This window comes from Opisthocomus hoazin, chromosome Z, assembly GCF_030867145.1.
Source record: "Opisthocomus hoazin isolate bOpiHoa1 chromosome Z, bOpiHoa1.hap1, whole genome shotgun sequence".
NCBI classification, from domain to species: domain Eukaryota; kingdom Metazoa; phylum Chordata; class Aves; order Opisthocomiformes; family Opisthocomidae; genus Opisthocomus; species Opisthocomus hoazin.
Window position 1 is genome coordinate 52489764 of NC_134454.1, and position 16956 is coordinate 52506719.

The following is a 16956-nucleotide window of genomic DNA, read 5'->3' on the forward strand; positions in this document are numbered from 1 at the left end:
CTATGCCTACTTTCTAGACAAGGTAATGGAAAAAATGGACTGGATGGTCTTGACTCATTTGTTCCAGGTTGTTACAGACATCTTATTGTTAAGTCAGTTAAACATACTGTAAAACATTACGCTAGACAATGATTTTGTTATAATCAGAGGTGAGGTCTTTGAGTAGAAACAATCTACATTTATTTCCATACAAAAATTAATGAGAGGGTATCAGGTAGCTTATTCAACAGCAGTGAAAAATCACCCCTGTACATCATTTTTTCTGCTTTCTCCTTCCTTGTTTTCCAGTGACTCTGTAGGAGGCAGAGACAGAAAAACAATGAAAAAAACAAAGGATGTTTTTTAAAAAATGAAGTAAAAGGGGAAAAATATCAAACAGAAAATTCAGACTGTTTGTAATTGCTCACTCTCTTAAAACATCTCAATAATGAAAAACAGGTCTTATTTTATGCAGCTCTGACAAATGCACATCTATGTTACAGGTCAGTCCTCCAGACGTTCTTTGCTTACCCGTGTTGAACATACGAAGAAGAGAGTTTAGCTACTTCACAGAGACAAGATTTATATTGGAGGAGCTGAATATCCCAGAGTCATTCCATATCTTCCGAGATGAAATCAATTTGCACCAGCTGAATGCTGAAGGGAAATTGTCTTTAACACTTGTAAATAGCAACATGCTGACAAGGTATTGCATTGTATGTACAACAAGATCGCTTATGTGGGTTTGAGCTGTTTTAAAAATTGTATTTTACATTTTTTCTGTATTAGTATTGGTATTGCTACATTAACACAGACCAACAAATAAGGAGGTTGAAATATATTTTGTCTCCCATTACATCCAGTAAATGTCACAAACTAAATAGTCACCTCCATTGCTTTTAATGGAACTCCCTTTATTAAGTTTCTTTATTTTCACACTGCTTATGTTAGATATTTCAATGTAGTTTAAATAATGTGGAAGATTCCTGTAACCAGTAAATAAGAGATTGGATTTTTTTCCTGCATTTCAGTTAGCTTTCAGTAAACAGGCATGAGGACTCTTACGTGGGTTTGGAGGTGGCCAGCAGCTTGAATACGTTCTGTTAAGATGACTGCTAGATTATTGCAGTCCTTAGAAGCTACAGCATTTTTCTCAAAATGTCCGTAGTGCCAGAGGCTCAAAGTTGCTCTGTGGAAGACCATAGTCCATATAGCCATCCTTAAGAGGGAATATTTACAAGCCTATGGTGAATCTTTTATAAGGAGCCTCTTTGTAATGGTCTGTCCGTCTTGCCCAGAGTGAAGGATGCGGTTTACTTCCAGCTCTCTTCAGAACTTCATTTAAGATGAGTAACACCCTGTTGTGCTATGGCCCCATCCTATTCTCAGGGATTTGTAGATTAGAATAAAAGTAGGGAAATTCTAAGATAAGAAATATGCGTAAATCTCAAAGCTACTATTCTTTAACTTCACTCAGCTCAGAACATTGTTCACTTTTTTAAAGTAAAAATTATCCATTAGATTGGCTTTTCATTTATTACTGTCCCTTCCTGTGTTTCTTCCTTCTGAAGAATTGTGATTACTGGTTTGTATTATTAAATATAGTTTGACTTTGTTATTGCTATTATAAGCAGAAACATGAAGTGTCTAAATGCAAAAAAAAGATCTTTTGTAAGTTGCCAAAATGTTCAATGGGGAAAATTCAGAATCTCCCCTATGCAAAGAGTGATGGTTTCAGTACATGTAGAAATATTTTTCTCAAATGTTTATTTTTTAAAGATTTCAGTAATGGAAATGTGAACATTTCAGTCTTAGTACTTAGTGATGTATCAAGCAATAAAACCATTTTGAGCACTTCATTAAAAAAAATTACAGTTTTAGGACTTCATTGTGACATTCTTTGGCTTTATAGCAGACTTCAAGTAGCAATAACAATGGCATTATAGTCTGGAATTTAAAAAAATTTGCACTGTTTTACTGGGTTGTCTGAGCAGCTGGAAAGAAAAATACATATAATTTTTAAATTTGCTTGATAGTGAGGATAAAAGTTTGGAATCAGCTGTTGTCAAAGTCATCAATCCAGATGAGCAATGTGATGGCAACCTGGAGTTACAAGCATCTTCCTCTTTAGTAGTAAAAGAGATTCTTCAAGAGGCACCAGAGTTAATCACTCAGCAACTGGCTTATCTCCTCAGAGGTGAGAGATTACTCTTTATATTAAATACTGAAAGGTTTAATGGAGTGTTTCTGAATCTGCTCATGCAGAAAGAGTGTGATCCATTCTTTGGTTAACAATCCCTTTAAAGACCACGGGAAGCTTCATAAAAGAAGCAGGGAGTAAAGAGTTTGTTAAAGAGTAACATTATATTGAATATTAAAAATGTGCATTTAAAAATAGGCATGAGAGGTCTTTGCTGTATCACTAGACAGGAATATTAAATGGAGCTGTCGACACACCAGCTGGATAGCTGGAAAAGCTGCGCAGTTTGTCGATTCCGGGGGCTGTGCAGTGCCGCCGGTTCAGCTCTGCCTGCCTGTGGACAACAATATGGGTTGGAATCTAATATTTACATGTTAAAGCTTGTCCCGATGGTGGCACCTTTTTGCAGAATGATGTTTTAGCGGCGTGATGCAAACCTTTTACTATTTAAAAAAGCTGTTACTAAATCTTCACTGCGCTCCCCTTTTCTTTTGTATAGTATGCCCGGAGAATACAAAGGATGGGGCTTTAATAGTCTTTTCATTTCTGTCTTCATAGTTCATCGTTTGTATTAGTTTCCTCATTTTATTTGCTGCATCAGAACTCTTCAATGGGCAATAAAACTGGGGTTGAAAAGAAGCGATTGCTGCTTCTAAGTTATTTACTGAATTTTAATAGTGTTTAATGAATTTTTAAAGTTATAGGTTTTAATCGATGTGTGACTGTTAAATGGCCTTTTGAGAAATTAGCGTTGGCATGTTTAATGAGGATTATGAAAACTTGCCCACACTTAGATTTCAGAAGCTACTGCGGTCTTGGCTTGTCATTGTACTCATCACTGTGATAACTAATGTAATGAGAATATTCTGAGCAATTACAAAAGGTAAATTTTTTTAAATATGTTTCCATGGAAGAAACATTAAGTTACACAGCATTTAGCCCGCTCTTTTGGTATCTTTCCATGCTAATAAGCTCTAGTAAACCCGCCCTGAAATATTCTTGTAAGCTCATAATTTCTGTTGAGTAGCTGTCCAGGAATCTAGGCAAATGACCAAGAGTAGTAGTCGATTTTGGAGGCAGAACCTAAAAAGACTTTTGGGGATCTCTCAGGGTACCTGTTTGGGGGTGGAAGGAGTCAGGAGGCAGTGCTCTGAATAATGAACAAGAACATGTTGAAGTACTATACCTGATTGTAAGTGTTTGCAAGTTTTGGCTCTCTAGTCTCTATCCAAGTTAAAATAAATAAAGTGCTTTTATTAGACAAGTATTAGAAGTGTTCGCTTTAGAGACAGCATTTCCAGTTTTGAGGGAGATAGAGGCTAATATTTTTTTTAACAATTGGTAACTTATTTTTAGTTAGTGTGTTTGGTAGCACATGTTTGAGGAAGTTAATGGATATAGGAGTCCCTGCATACCTTCTCTTGCATGGCATGAAAAGTGATTAACAAAGCATAAATGACAAAACACAGCTGCACTTGTGGCTTGATGCTTTTCTACTTCTCCCAGCAACGCAGTCTGTATATATAGAAGGCTAAGCAATACAGTGAGTCCTGTTGTTCTCTTAAAATAGAAAAGATTTTCGATACTTAGGAACCTTCCATTGCAGATTCAGAAAAGTCAGTAATTCGCCTTACTGATTTTCATACTATATTAAAAAAAATTCCTAGATTGAAAGGTATGTAGATGGCAGATCAGACTACAAGCAGTCTGAAGATAAAAGATCAAATACAACCTACCCAAGTCTATCTTTTGTGTTTCCCTGTATGTATCATGGCCTTCTGTCAAAGTCCTTGCCCATAAAGTATAGCTTTCGAATTTCATCTCACCTGTGAGCATAGCAAATAAAGGGACCCACATGTATATGGAGGTCTGGAAGAAGGAGTGGCTTTTCATTCTACCTACCAGTGAATGTATGTGTAGAGGCTGGAAGGGTGGCCCCTGTCTCTGGTGGCACTCATACAGCTGATGAAAGGGTCCTGCTGGGTTTTTTCTACTTTGTTACGTTACTTCCATTGTAAATCTGTGTGTTGTTAGTGTGTATAAATTTTGGGGGAAGCTCAGAACAGAAGACTGGGGTGGAAGTCAAAGTGCTGAGAATTAGGATTTTATCTTCATAAAACAGCTGAGAGATCCTAACATCTGAGTCTCTGAACTGGGAACTCGTCTTTCATTTTCTGGCTTTCCAGTGAGTATTTTGCTAGAAGACTTGTAAGATAGTACAGATATCTCCTGTTTGCCTCTTTTTCAAACTTTTTTTTTCTCACAGTCTGTTAGCAGTTTTTAAAATTTCAGTTAACAAAAGCAGATGTTTGTAACCTGCCACATTTCAGCTTTGAACAAACTCCACCTGCTCTTCTGTTTTTGTTTTTTTTTTTTTAAAAAAAAAAGAGAAAATACTTTTCCTGTGAAACTGAGCGTTATTGATTTAGGCAGCTTAATATTTAAGGACTTTTTTTCAGCTGAATGCTTTGCTGGTATCTTTGTCTCCCTGTCAGACATGCTATAAGTTAATTCTACCCTTGGGCTTTGAATAGAGCCTGCTTGGAGCGTCGGAGTGTTGGGCAGCCATATTTGCCTTAGTTAGAGCTTGTGCTGTCCCTGGATTTGTGCCAGACACAAACAATTACAGAACCTGCCAGAGTCTTGGGCCTGTATTATTTTATTTCCCCAGAGATGTTTCCAAGGGGGCTGTTGCCAAACTCAAGATCCATTAAACTGCTGAATCATTACATTTTCTCTTGCAGCCAGCTGGCAAGGATATGATTCCAGGCACTCACTGTCAGGTACCTTGGGTCAGTGCACTCTCAAAAATGCCTCCTTATGTTTATTTGTATAAGGCCTTGAAGGATGCCACAAGATGCAGACTGCAACATGTAAATAGAGACAGATTTACAGCAACGGCATCAGCAAAGTTTTTTTGTTTTATGTGAATCTGCTTTTGCTAGTTCTGAGATGCATAGTTAAGGTCTTTTCGTGCCCTGTTGGGGCAGTCTGACTTTCAGAAGAGAAGATTAGTTTGTTATTCTAGCCACCCAGACAAATGTTAAGAAATGCCCTTTTAAGGACTTCAGGAGTGATGCCAAATTTTTTTTTTTTTTTTTTGTTCTGTCTTGCACTTTGATCAGATGATTCATATGTTCCCGAATTAGTTCATCCATAATATATAAACCAGAAAGAAAGGAGCATTTTGAACTGCATCAAACGCTGCGCTTATTTGGACCGGTACTTTTTTTTATGTATGGAAACAGTTTTCTTGGAGGCAATGCTTCCCTCCCCCTGCTTTCGTCCCCCAGATTATGTTTTATTCCAGCTTTGTCGCTTTCCTGTTAATTACAATGAAGACTGCTTGCTTAGGTCTGTTCTACGGTTTTGTTTTGTGGGGTTTTTTGGGGGGTGGGGAGTGTTGAAGTGTACTTTCCATGAGGCACTGTTGGTTTTCTCCTTTTCCCTGTCCTTTATTTTTCCACGTTGTGGAACAAAACCTTGACAGGAGAAATGCCTATATTTTCATTGTACTGTTTCTCTCAGCCGTAAACTTATAATTCAGGAGATGCCTGTGCTGTTCTTAATGTTTTCCCAAAACGACTTCTGCCTTCATTAGATCATGTTTAATATTAATGCACAGCAATTGCTTTTGGCAAAACTAGTGCTCCACTTCCAGACTGCTTTGCAGAAAAGAATAAAATGCAGATTGTTTTTAAGAGTCCTAGCCTATTTTCTAGTGACCTCTCCTTAGGAAAAATGTATCTGTAATGTAGTATGATGTACACAAGAAATAATATTGAATCTTGTATTACCTACTATATATTTCTTTTTTCTGTGCTTGCCTGCAAACAGCAGCCTCCATTATGCTTTCAGAAACCCTGGGGGAGTTGCACCAGCACTCAGTAAAATCTGCAGGAGATTTCTGAGCCCTGCTATCTTTTACAGCGGATACTTACAAGACAGCACATGACTAAATGGACTGCTGACCTTTGGCCAAGCAATAGTACCTTGGGTGAACTGGTTTTATAAACTACCTGGAATCTTAACCCTCACAGGGATGCTGAGGGTGCCCATAAGAGAAGATGCGTGCCTGTCTTTGCTGCTGATGAGCATAGTACTAAAGGATGAAGGAAGAATAAATGTTGATCTTAGGGCTTGCTGACATCCTATTAATTTGAGAAGAATCCTTTTCTTGCTTTCATCCTAGTGAAGTTAGCAGTTGCAAGCACTACAGTACTGCTGTGACAAGTAGGAAACAAAGCCTTTTAAAAACCTTTCTAAGATGTCTGCCTCTGATGAGGCATTATTTCAGGCTGACTGCATTTTGTTCTCATATCAAGTGATAAATCCCAGAATTTCTAACTTTGCTTTACTCTTTGAGGATGGTATCCATGACCAGAATTTGCAGATTGACCCTGGGACGAGTGGAGCGGTGAAAGGCAAAGGCTTCCAGTTAGATGCTGCAATACAGTGCATGTCTAAACTCATTCTGATTTTCCAACTCTGCAGTAATGTCTGTGTCCTGCCAAGGGTGACATCAAATCCAAGATGGCCTTACTGTTGAAGAAACTGAGAATTTGCCACATACGTGAAAACAAGAGACAAATGCACACTGGTACTGGTAGAAATGCATGGGGAAAGCTGAAGTAGGATGTCCTAGGATCTTTCCATCACTTTTGATTGGGGAATATGTAAATAATGTAAAAGTTCCCTCCCACTAATCCATACATTTAGGAGAATTGAGGTAGTTTTATTGGCTTGAGCAATGCTGCTGCAACACTAGAGCAGAAGTGCTTTGGTGTGAAAGGAATCCATGTATTATTTTAGCAGACAGGTTCTTGTCATGGTTTTTGGTGCTGCATAGCTACTGTGGTTCAGGCGCTTGTAAATAATCACAGCCAGATACTGACCTGGGTGCTAGAGCCTGCCTTGATGTAACCACAGCTTTCTGCTGCCAGTTTTCCTGTTTCCTGCAGTTGGAGAAATACAAGGCTTTTCCCCTTGTTTGTTCAACTCCTTTCCTGTCTTGTCTCCCAATACCCTTTTACCTGGCTCTGGAAGAGCTGGGCCACACCAGGCCCGCAGCTAGTCAGCTTAATTTGGTCACCCAGCCCTGAACTTTACAGTAGAAACTGCCTGTACTGGATGGAAATGTTACCTGTTTGAAACACTGACAGAGAAAAAAGGTTAATTAAATGATCTGTTTCACTTTGTTGCAATTGTTTGGAAATGTCATCTGTGAGAAACAGGAAAAAATACTTTTCCTTAAATTCTGAGGCTCAGAAATTGTCTTCATTTGACTGTTTCTGTATGGTTGAGCTTTTCTCATGTTTTAGGAAGGACATAGTTCTGCACTTGTCTTATGTCTTAATTGAAATCCAGGACTGACTGGATCAAAACTGTGGTGTAGTTAATGCTCAATTCACAATCCTGTAATTAATTCTGGAATGATTTGTGGTATATGGAGCTAAAACAAATCGGAAGTTGCTGACCTGACACCAAACACACTGCATAGTAATTATGTTTGCGTTAAGATTTTATCTTCTTGGTCTTCCTCAAATACTCTTCCCCTCGAAGCATACAGCTGTGGTAAAAGTTTGACGCATTGTGTGTCTGAGGACCTGTGTAGATGGACAGACTGCCTAGCTCATCCTAGTGCTCCTGGGGGGCTGTACAGGATATGCTACAGCCTCCCTCCAGTAGGTAACTCTGTGATGAATTTGGGCATGCATTGTAGGTCCAGTGCTTTCTACTGGAGTCTCCATTTCTGTTGTGTGTGCTTGAGCAATTTCCCTGTCTGCTCCTGGGGGAAGAAAATGAGGGTTTCAAAAAAGCAGAAGATTGCTATTGCTAAAATAATTCATGCAAGCTGGTCCTTGAGCTGCCATTTATCCAGGTGCAGCTCTGTGCTGGCTGGGAGTGTGCTGTGGGCCACCAAACTCATTCTGGTCACTGCCTTCCCAAGGGGTGGAAAAGAATATGTAGCACAGGCACTGTTATCTGGTTAGAAGTGGGAACAACGGAGAGATATTGTTAGATGAATTATCCTGAGGCTGCTGGGTGAGAAACTTGCTTCATATAAAAGGCACTGGAAAATACACCTTGCTAATATATATAGATATACTGGGTGCTTTATGTATCAGTTATTTGTTGGTAGACATCTGAAATCTGCTTGCTGTGGAGCTGTGTTTCGTGTACCTATATTTACAAATGTCAATGTGCATCGGTATACATTATTTTCTTCCAGTCTACATTTCCTTAATATTTTTAATAGTATCAAACAGGGCAGGAGCCTTGTCTAAAAGTGATGATAAGACTGACTTAAAAAAAGGGACACTGAATATTAAAAGAATATTGGCAGTTACAGTGTCTGTAACAGACACACAGAATGGAATTTCATCTGTGTGAATTTCCAGAAATTAATATCTGATGGGGAACAGCTTTTGGCTTGTTCAGCGTTACTTAGTATATAATCCATACAGGATTTGTCTGATAAGGAGGTGTGTATTTAGCTTGGCAATTTTTTTTTTTTTTTGTATTGCAAGTGCATTACGAATTTTGAAGAAATGCTTTTTGTTGTTTTATGTGATGACAGTGTTAGAGAGAAAAGGATATGTACTAGATGTTTGGGTCCTCGTCAGTCCAGTGAGATTGAGGATGGCTGTGTCCAAGTTTTTCTTTTCATCTCCTGGTTCTGTGCTGAAGTCTAAACATCTTGGCTTACAATAACTGTCTTATAGTATAGTGCTGATTTGCGCATTGACCTAGCATGATGCAATGCAATCATACACTTGTTTGAAATCCCTGTGCACAGTACAGCAATAAATAATTTCAATGCTGCAGTACAAGATTTTATTATCCTTAATTTAGTGTGAGTAATTGGAGGCAAAGGCTGTCTTCGGGTGTATTAAGAAATGGGATCCCAGCCTCTAGGGAATGAAAGCGTGACTTTAAACCTTGAACTGTTAGGAATGTTTCACATCCAGGATGGAATATGTGCAACACATAGTTGTCTGAAAAGACAACAAGCTCACCTCGGTATTGTAAGAGCACACCAATGATGGTGAAGTCAATTACTGGATTATGTTTCTCTAAAATTCTGGAATTGAATGCATTATTTTATTTGGCTGAATGTGCTGTGCATTTTTGGTGTGTACATTGACGAGGAATTAGCCAGAGTGAGTCACACCAAAATGACCAGTGACTTTGAGATCATCTAGTCTAGCCCCCCTGCCAGACACAGAGACATCTTTAACCAGATCAGGTTGCTCAAAACCCCATCCAACATGGCCTGGAACACTTCCAGGGAGGGGACATCCACAGCCTCTCTGGGCAGCCTGTTCCAGTGTCTCGGCACTCTCATTGTAAAGAATTTCTTCCTTGTGTCCGTTGTAGCAGTTCATTGACACGTCTGTAGAAGGAAGGTTGGCACAATGTGGCTTTATTGTTTGCAAGCTACCAACCCTTGATCTAATGCCCAGAGAGAGGGACCAGCCCTGGTGACGCGCTGCTCACCAGCGGCTGTGCTGCTGAGCTGAGCTGTGTTAGAGGTCTAGAAGCGTGCTGCACGCTGTGGCAGCACTGGGACCAGCCGCTGAGCTGCAGCATAGGCCCTGGCAAGCCACCCAGTTCAGATTTTACAAACTGTCTTCGTGGCAGGAGGATGTTTCGGTGTGAAAAGCATTCATTATCTAATTCAGTAGAAACAATCTCCAGGAAGGAAGGGGCTTGGATGGTCATACAGTAAACATTCTTGTTGCTGCAGTGCCTCTTTGCTCTTTACAGGAGGCATTGATTTTTGTCTTTCAATGTTTCAGGAAGCATTCTCTTCAAGTGCATGTCTTTGGAGGCTGACAGAATTACAGAGCAGCAGGAGAAAATACTGTCAATCCTAGAGGAAAAGTTTCCAGATCTTCCCCCACGAGAGGAAATTATCTCTGTTCTCCAGGAGACTCAGTTTAACCCACAAGGTAGTGCAACTTGCTTCCACTTTTCAGACCTTTCACAAATTTAGTTATGTAACTGTACCAGAATATACAGGCTCATTGTTTGTGGTGAAAATAGTTGCAGCGTGCTAACTTCACTGACTGTTACATGTAATTGTATTTAATTTTTAACTTAAATGCTTATATTCTGAATCGCGGAATTGTGGTTTCTGTTGAGGAACTACTGAACTCCTAAATTCTGTATTGCTTTTACAGGTAAAGTAAACATTGATATCTTTCATATATTGCTTTTACAAGTGTATGCTAGTCAAGAATTTGTGTTGATGAAGTATAGAGGCATAATCAATGTGTCAGCCCATGTCCAGAAATTGTGCTTCAATTGCCTATATGGTGTGGGAGTGGATTTTATCTTCTGAACCTTCCCATATTTATTGAGGGCTCTGTACAGGTGAAGTGAATTTGACTTCAGACTAAGATTAAGGAAGCAGTGGGAAAATTGCGGTTCTTTCACTTCCTTCTGCTAGAAATATCTGAACACAGTTGTCATTTTTTCAGTGATCAAAAGTGAGAATGTTGGAACCCAGACGTTGGTAGCAGGCTTTTGAAGGGATGCTCTGAAAGCCTGGAGAAAATTGCTGCAATAATTCTCACATTTCTTACTGTCTTTGTTAAATGGCATTTGCTACCAAGTTGTTACCAAAGAGTGAGCATTAAATTACTGATATTTCTTTCTTAGATATATCAGGTATGCACAGAGTCCACGTAGACTCATAGTCTTTTTTTTTTTACCATTCTTTATCTGCCCATCTGCAGAATACTCCCATCTGAATTCAGACCGTCAGCCTGAGATGGCTGCCCTAGCTGGTAGTGAAGGACAGAATTTGAGGTGCTGCTTCCTTTGCTCTTACTTTCAGTGAGTTTGCAGGCTAAATTAGTTCAGGGCTATAAATCTTCGCATAGTTCCCTGAAACTCCTCCAGATGTTAGTCAAGGAATCATAGTTCAGAAATTACCTGAGTGCAGCACGGATTGGAGAGACTCAGTGAAAGTGGCTTTTATGGAGCTCCGTTCTTGGTTCTGCCAGTTGCCTTGGAAGATGGTTTAGTAAGATTTGTCGTGGATTTGGCCCATGAATTTTACCATAATATCCAATTCAGAACTGGGACAAGTAGATACAACAGATTCAGTCTACTTGCCAATAATTTTTGTGTCACATGAGGAGGCCAATGTCATACACTCTTCTTTTTGTCTCATAACTGCTGCTTGCTGTGTATTACAAGGTACATACTTAGCACTGCATATATTCATGTGACATTTGTATTAGTAAGGTGCTGCTGAGTTTCTGAAGTCCTTTGAAGGCACTAACCTCTGCTGAATATTGTACCTTATGTACCTGTTATTTCAGGCATATGAGGACAACTCAGCAAAAGAAGTTCTCAGTTTCATGCAGAAATGATGATTGATTGGCCTGAATTCATGAATTTGTTTATTTGAGGCACAGTGGGCTGTAGCCCACCAGAAAGTCTACAGATTACCTATAAATATTTTTAAAACGACAGATGTGTAGATATAATTAATATGTGAACATTAGCCAGTTCATCTTGTCATTAGGTTGAATGCAGTGGCTGGACTCTATACAGGAACAGTAATGAGAGGAGTCATTTCTTTGACTTAAGTTGATATTTGGCTCCCTCTTGAAAATAACTCATGCAAACACATTTTGGATGTTATGCTGCTAAGTTTTAAAAGTCTGTGGACATTTTAGTTGCCACCTTACAGTGAAGTAAGTGGCTTGCAGCTTTCTTTACATAGACATTTGGCTATCATGTCTGTATTTTTGATCGTACAGTATGACCACGTTCCTATACATGATATATATTAATTTTGAGAATTTTTACAGCATTTTAGACAGATATCTCCCATTAGAGGAACTTAGTCACGTGGATTTTCAATACATTGTACTTAAACATATCAACATGTCTGGTTGCATTGTGAAGCAATTATGATTTTACACTGTTTTTGATGATAATATGTACTTCTGCTTTTATGGTACGTAAACATCCAGTTGGTTCATTCACCATTTGATGTACATAAGAACCCATTGGTGATGGTATCGCTTTGTGAGGAAGGTCAGAAAGGCTGAATGACTTTGTGTTTACAGAATATCTTAAGTGCTTTTCTTCTGAATATTTTGTGAATACTGTAGTATTCCACATGTGCTTTTCAATGTATTACTCATTCCAGAAGTGTTTCATATTAGCGATTTCATATTAGCCCGTAAGAATGGTATATGTATACATTTATCATCAACTGGAATTCAGTTTGCTTACAAGATCTGAGTGTTCACAAAACTTCATTGCAGGAGACTTAATTGTTCGTCCTTTACTTCCCCCCATCTCCGCCTTAAATCTCTTCCTTGCTGAAAAAATCCCTGTAGAAACTTTAAGCATTGAAATATTAATGTTGGTTTTCATTTTCTCATAGGATGTTCTAAAATACAGAAGGTTCAACATCAAGGTCTAAGCTGTGTTTTTAGTTTGTATTGCTGCATCTGGCCAGATGTAGATACTTGTATGTATTCAAATTCCTTTCTCTTCTCAAACAGGTGTTAGTATTGAGGAGATGATGCTGAAGAATCTCAAGGAGATTTCAGATGGAGAAATCAAAGTAGCAATTAGCTCTGTGTACATGACACTGGAGGTAAGATGAAACCTAAACAACATAGTTGGTAAACAGCCCTATTGCATATGGACACGGTCCTTTAACAGAGATTTTGAGCCAGTTATTTTAAGAGTACATAAGAGCAATATCTTCAGTGATTTAATGAACTTTTGAGAGAAGCAGTAGCTGTTTGTGGTCAGACTTACATTATTATGCATCTGATTACTCCTTCCTGTTAGTCTGTACCAGAAAGTGTTAAAACAATGACATCAGCAAATTGCAGCCTTTGTGTGAGTTCATTGAAGGTGTGAGCTTTTTGTTGTACTTCGGTAGGCAGTTACTAACTTTAATCAAAACTGTATTTTACCTCAAATGGTACTAAAAAAAAATCAGTTGAGTAGTTCTTTCCTGTGAATATCCTGTGAGGTTGCTTGCAACACGACTTTTGTGATCTATTTTACAAAAAATAAGGTGCTTCTATGGTTGGAGAAGTTTGTGGTGTAATCCAGCTAATAATTATCCATAGAGTTCTGCTTGCATACTAAAATACACAGAGCAAATTGGGTAACAAATCTTCAGTAAATGAAGCGGAATCTGTTAGTGTCTTGGTTAGTTTCTCAGTGTCAAGCAATCTTTACCAGCCACCAAACTGGCATTGCTTTATGAACCATAATTTTCCTCCTGAAAATTATGCCAGGGTTAGGAGGAAAGGGGATAGGGAAAGAGTATTGTAAGATAAATCCCCAAAAGAAATGAGATTTAAAAAAATTTTTAATAATATCTTTCTCTTTTATTCTCTCAGTTTCACTGAATGGTGGACACACAGGGCTAGCAAGTAGTAGCTAGCTTTAGCATTCCATCTTTTTTCATTATTTTCCTTTTAATCTTGCTTAACAGACTATGCAGAATGCAGGCCTTGCACTCCACAGATCTAAGCTCCAGCTAAATGTGGCTGAACTCATCTTTACCGCTCTAGATACTCAAATTAATCATAACGTAAAACTTGTATTCCCTTTGGCCGCAACTTACAAACTGAATTTGGCAACAGTAGGTTTTCATAGTCCTAAATGCAGGCAAATTTTCAAACTTTTTTTCAGTGATGATGTAACATTTGATGCTGATGGACTTTGTTCAAGGAGTGTCAATATCTGTAGTCAAGCAAGAAATGTTTCATAACTATTTTTCTTAGGATCTATCTAGTGGCCATCATGGAAGAAAAAGGAGATTCAGTTGCATGTAACAAGAACAAACTGATCAGTGTTTTACAGACGTTAGATGGGTTTAATGCAAATCTGTTAAGTAATTTTATTACTAGCATTTTTGATGGTATTTTTCTGGAAGTTACAGGTATCTCTCTTCACCTTTTGCTCACTGCTGTTCTGCTGTGAATAGTTTCCTTCAGAAAGACTAGTTTTTCAGGGGTGTAACTGCTTTTTTCTAGTTATGATGTTTACAAAGTCACAGTTCGTATTAAAAGGACTCTGAATTTTGCAGTTGGGATGGAGATCAGTTTTGTGTTTGCTGCATTACTGCACTTTGTTCAGACATGTTCTGAACTCCCTGATTTACAATGCTTGACCAGCACAAGACCTTTTTGACTTGCTCTTATTAGAGTCAGGGGTGACATGGTCTGCATGGTGGTAAAGGAGATGGCTTGTAAAAACATTTTGCACTACTTACTTCACGCAGTATCAGAAACATAATACATATAAAGGAATTATAGACAAAACTATCCAAACCTATTCTGTCTGTCTATTCAGTTTAAATTCCTGTTATGAATTCAGAATACACAAACTTCAGCGACTTCAGGATTTTCTCAGCGGTGATAATGGTGATTTGTTACGCATCCTCCAAGTGCTCTGCGCGTGTTAGCTGATTAAGGGAACAGGAAGAACAGACTTGGCTTTGCTAGAGGTGTTGAATCTCTACTGTGTTTGCTTCTTCAGAAATTCAGGTTAATTTGTAATTCTTTTTTAATCAACAGGATTGCAAAAGTATCGTTCATTAAAGTGTTTTCTAGGGGCTTGATCATTTGCTTTGGTTCAATAGTCAAACCACCTAGGTGATATTGCTAAGAGCAAAGATGATGATTACACAGTTATAGCTGGGCAGAGTAAGCTGTTCACAAGCATGCATCGCCTGGTGCCTTGGGTCATGCTGTATCGTGAAGGGTGAAAATGTAGCAGCTCGGCACTCAAGCTCTGATTTCAGTCAGTTTCACCAGAGTGAAGGCATAGATCAGTAAGTCCGATATTCTAAAAATTGTCCACACTGTAGCAGCACATACTCAAATGATTCTAAGCTTTCCTTATTTCTGTTTTATGGCAAGTTTTACAGATCTTTATTGAAACTAGATTCTGAAAAAGTTCTCTGTTCTTGAGAGAGTGGGTGGTCTTTTTAGCGAAGTCTGGATATAGGGCTAAGTTCCTTTCCCTTCTCTAGTGCTGATTTCCTGTGTTAAATAAATAGTTCATCGATTTCCCCTGTGTAACTGATGATATTAATCTTTTATTTCATAAATGTGCTGTGAATTTAAATTCATTGAAGCTTGTGTTAGATATGTTGCTATAAAGCCCATTTTTATTAGTATTGATACAGATTTCCTAGTATCTGTGGGAATGTTTTAAGTTCTGTACTTTATAAGGAAGGAAATTACCATAACTACTAAGTCATCAATTGTAAGTTAATACTCATAACTGCTTCTAGCACTGTTGTGTAGCAGTACTCGGGCATGTAGGACGGATGCAGGTACACTCCTGCTCTCCAGTTTCTCACAAAGAAAGACATGGGTGCAAAAATAGTGCAGTTGATCTCAGTACTTTATTTGTAGGTACATACTGATATCAATCAACAGTGTGTGATTTACATTCTATTGCCTGTCGGCTTACTAGTTGTCAACTGACTGATTTTTAAGTGTCTTGATAAAAGAGAATCTTTCAGATGTTAAAGGAATAGACGGTGTTGGCATTGTTGGTGAAGGCAGGGTAGGCATTTCGTGTGGACGTGTTTAGGTTTCTGTAAGAGCCTATATACAGCTTTGCATTTCTTGAGGTAATTACCTTTGGATCTGGGCTTACTGGATTGCGGTGGCATCAAAGCTGTAAGTTGAAATCAGACCTGTGTTGCCGGTGACTGGCTACCAGAGCATATGCTGCTTGGATTTCACATGCATAGCAGCGTTTTTTCAAGAGAGTGACAAAAGAAAAGTGACAGAGCCTAGATCCCGGTTATTTTTGTTGCTGTTGCCGCAAAGTTTTCCCAAGTCATAATAATGATTACTTACAGGATATTGTAGCAGAATTCAGTGCATGCGTTATAGTTAATTTCTGTTACATTATGTTATTCCCTGAGATTATATTTTGGTTGTTCTCTGCTGGAATTCTCTTGTAAATGAGAAATATCTTCTCAATGTGACTTTCTGTGACAGTCATTTTTTTTCCTGAGGTGTGGAGATTTCCTTTGTAACCTGAACTTTGTTCTCTGCTTTCTTCCGTCTAATGCACCAGAAGGACAATCCAGGTTTCCTGAGTGTTCAGTTTAACGTGTTTGTTGGACTAAGTCCTTAATATTTTGATTCTGTTGACAGAATTTGCAGTTTTGCAGGAAAATAAAAAATCAAGTTTCTCCAGGGAGAAGCAGGGCAGTCAGTTGAAAACAAAGCAAATAATCAATGATTGTCTGCGATTAACTATTGCAGACAAGGGAATATGGGTGTTCTGAAGGCTGACTGGTCTGTTGAGGTTCTTTTTCATGTTTCTGGCCATGGTATCAGAATACTTCGTAAATACAAGTTTCTAGTTTGTAGAGGTTGTGTAATATTCTAGTGTTGTAAGGTTGGAGCCACCTCTGTGTGGGTGCCAATGAAGAGAGTTAGAGAAAATGTCAGAGCCTTGATGGAGGCCGCTGTCACCTGTGGTGTTGCCCTGAGAAAGCAAGTTCATGCTGGTGCAGAGAGCTTGGCTGTCCTGAAGTAGCATCTAGTAGTCCAAATGAGTTGAGGAAGGTACCAAGGGGAAGGTTTGGGCTCTTGCAACAGGTTTCTTCTTTGTGGCTCAGTGTCTCAGAGGAACTCACAGCAGCTGTTCCAGCAACTGTAACTGAAGAATTTTAGAAATGTTTGGGCATGCAGTGGATCTGCTTCTTGATGAAAAAAATAGCCTGATCTGAGACAGACAGTTGAATTTTT

General features: G+C 38.7%; 1 protein-coding gene across 3 annotated transcripts in view; it reads left to right on the forward strand.

Annotated features, from left to right (window-relative positions):
• Positions 1 to 659: 659 nt before the first annotated feature.
• The window catches only part of PRUNE2 (prune homolog 2 with BCH domain), a 107953-nt gene continuing 91656 nt past the window's right edge, over positions 660 to 16956 (forward strand). For 2 of the 3 annotated variants that reach the window (XM_075411313.1, XM_075411315.1), the window contains exons 1-4: positions 660 to 685; positions 2016 to 2176; positions 9982 to 10134; positions 12715 to 12809. In XM_075411313.1, coding sequence (XP_075267428.1) covers positions 675 to 685; positions 2016 to 2176; positions 9982 to 10134; positions 12715 to 12809 — 420 coding nt within the window. In that variant the 5' untranslated portion in view covers positions 660 to 674. Of the gene's footprint in view, positions 686 to 2015; positions 2177 to 9981; positions 10138 to 12714; positions 12810 to 16956 lie in introns of all 3 variants that reach the window. The other variant, XM_075411314.1, reaches the window with a different exon arrangement.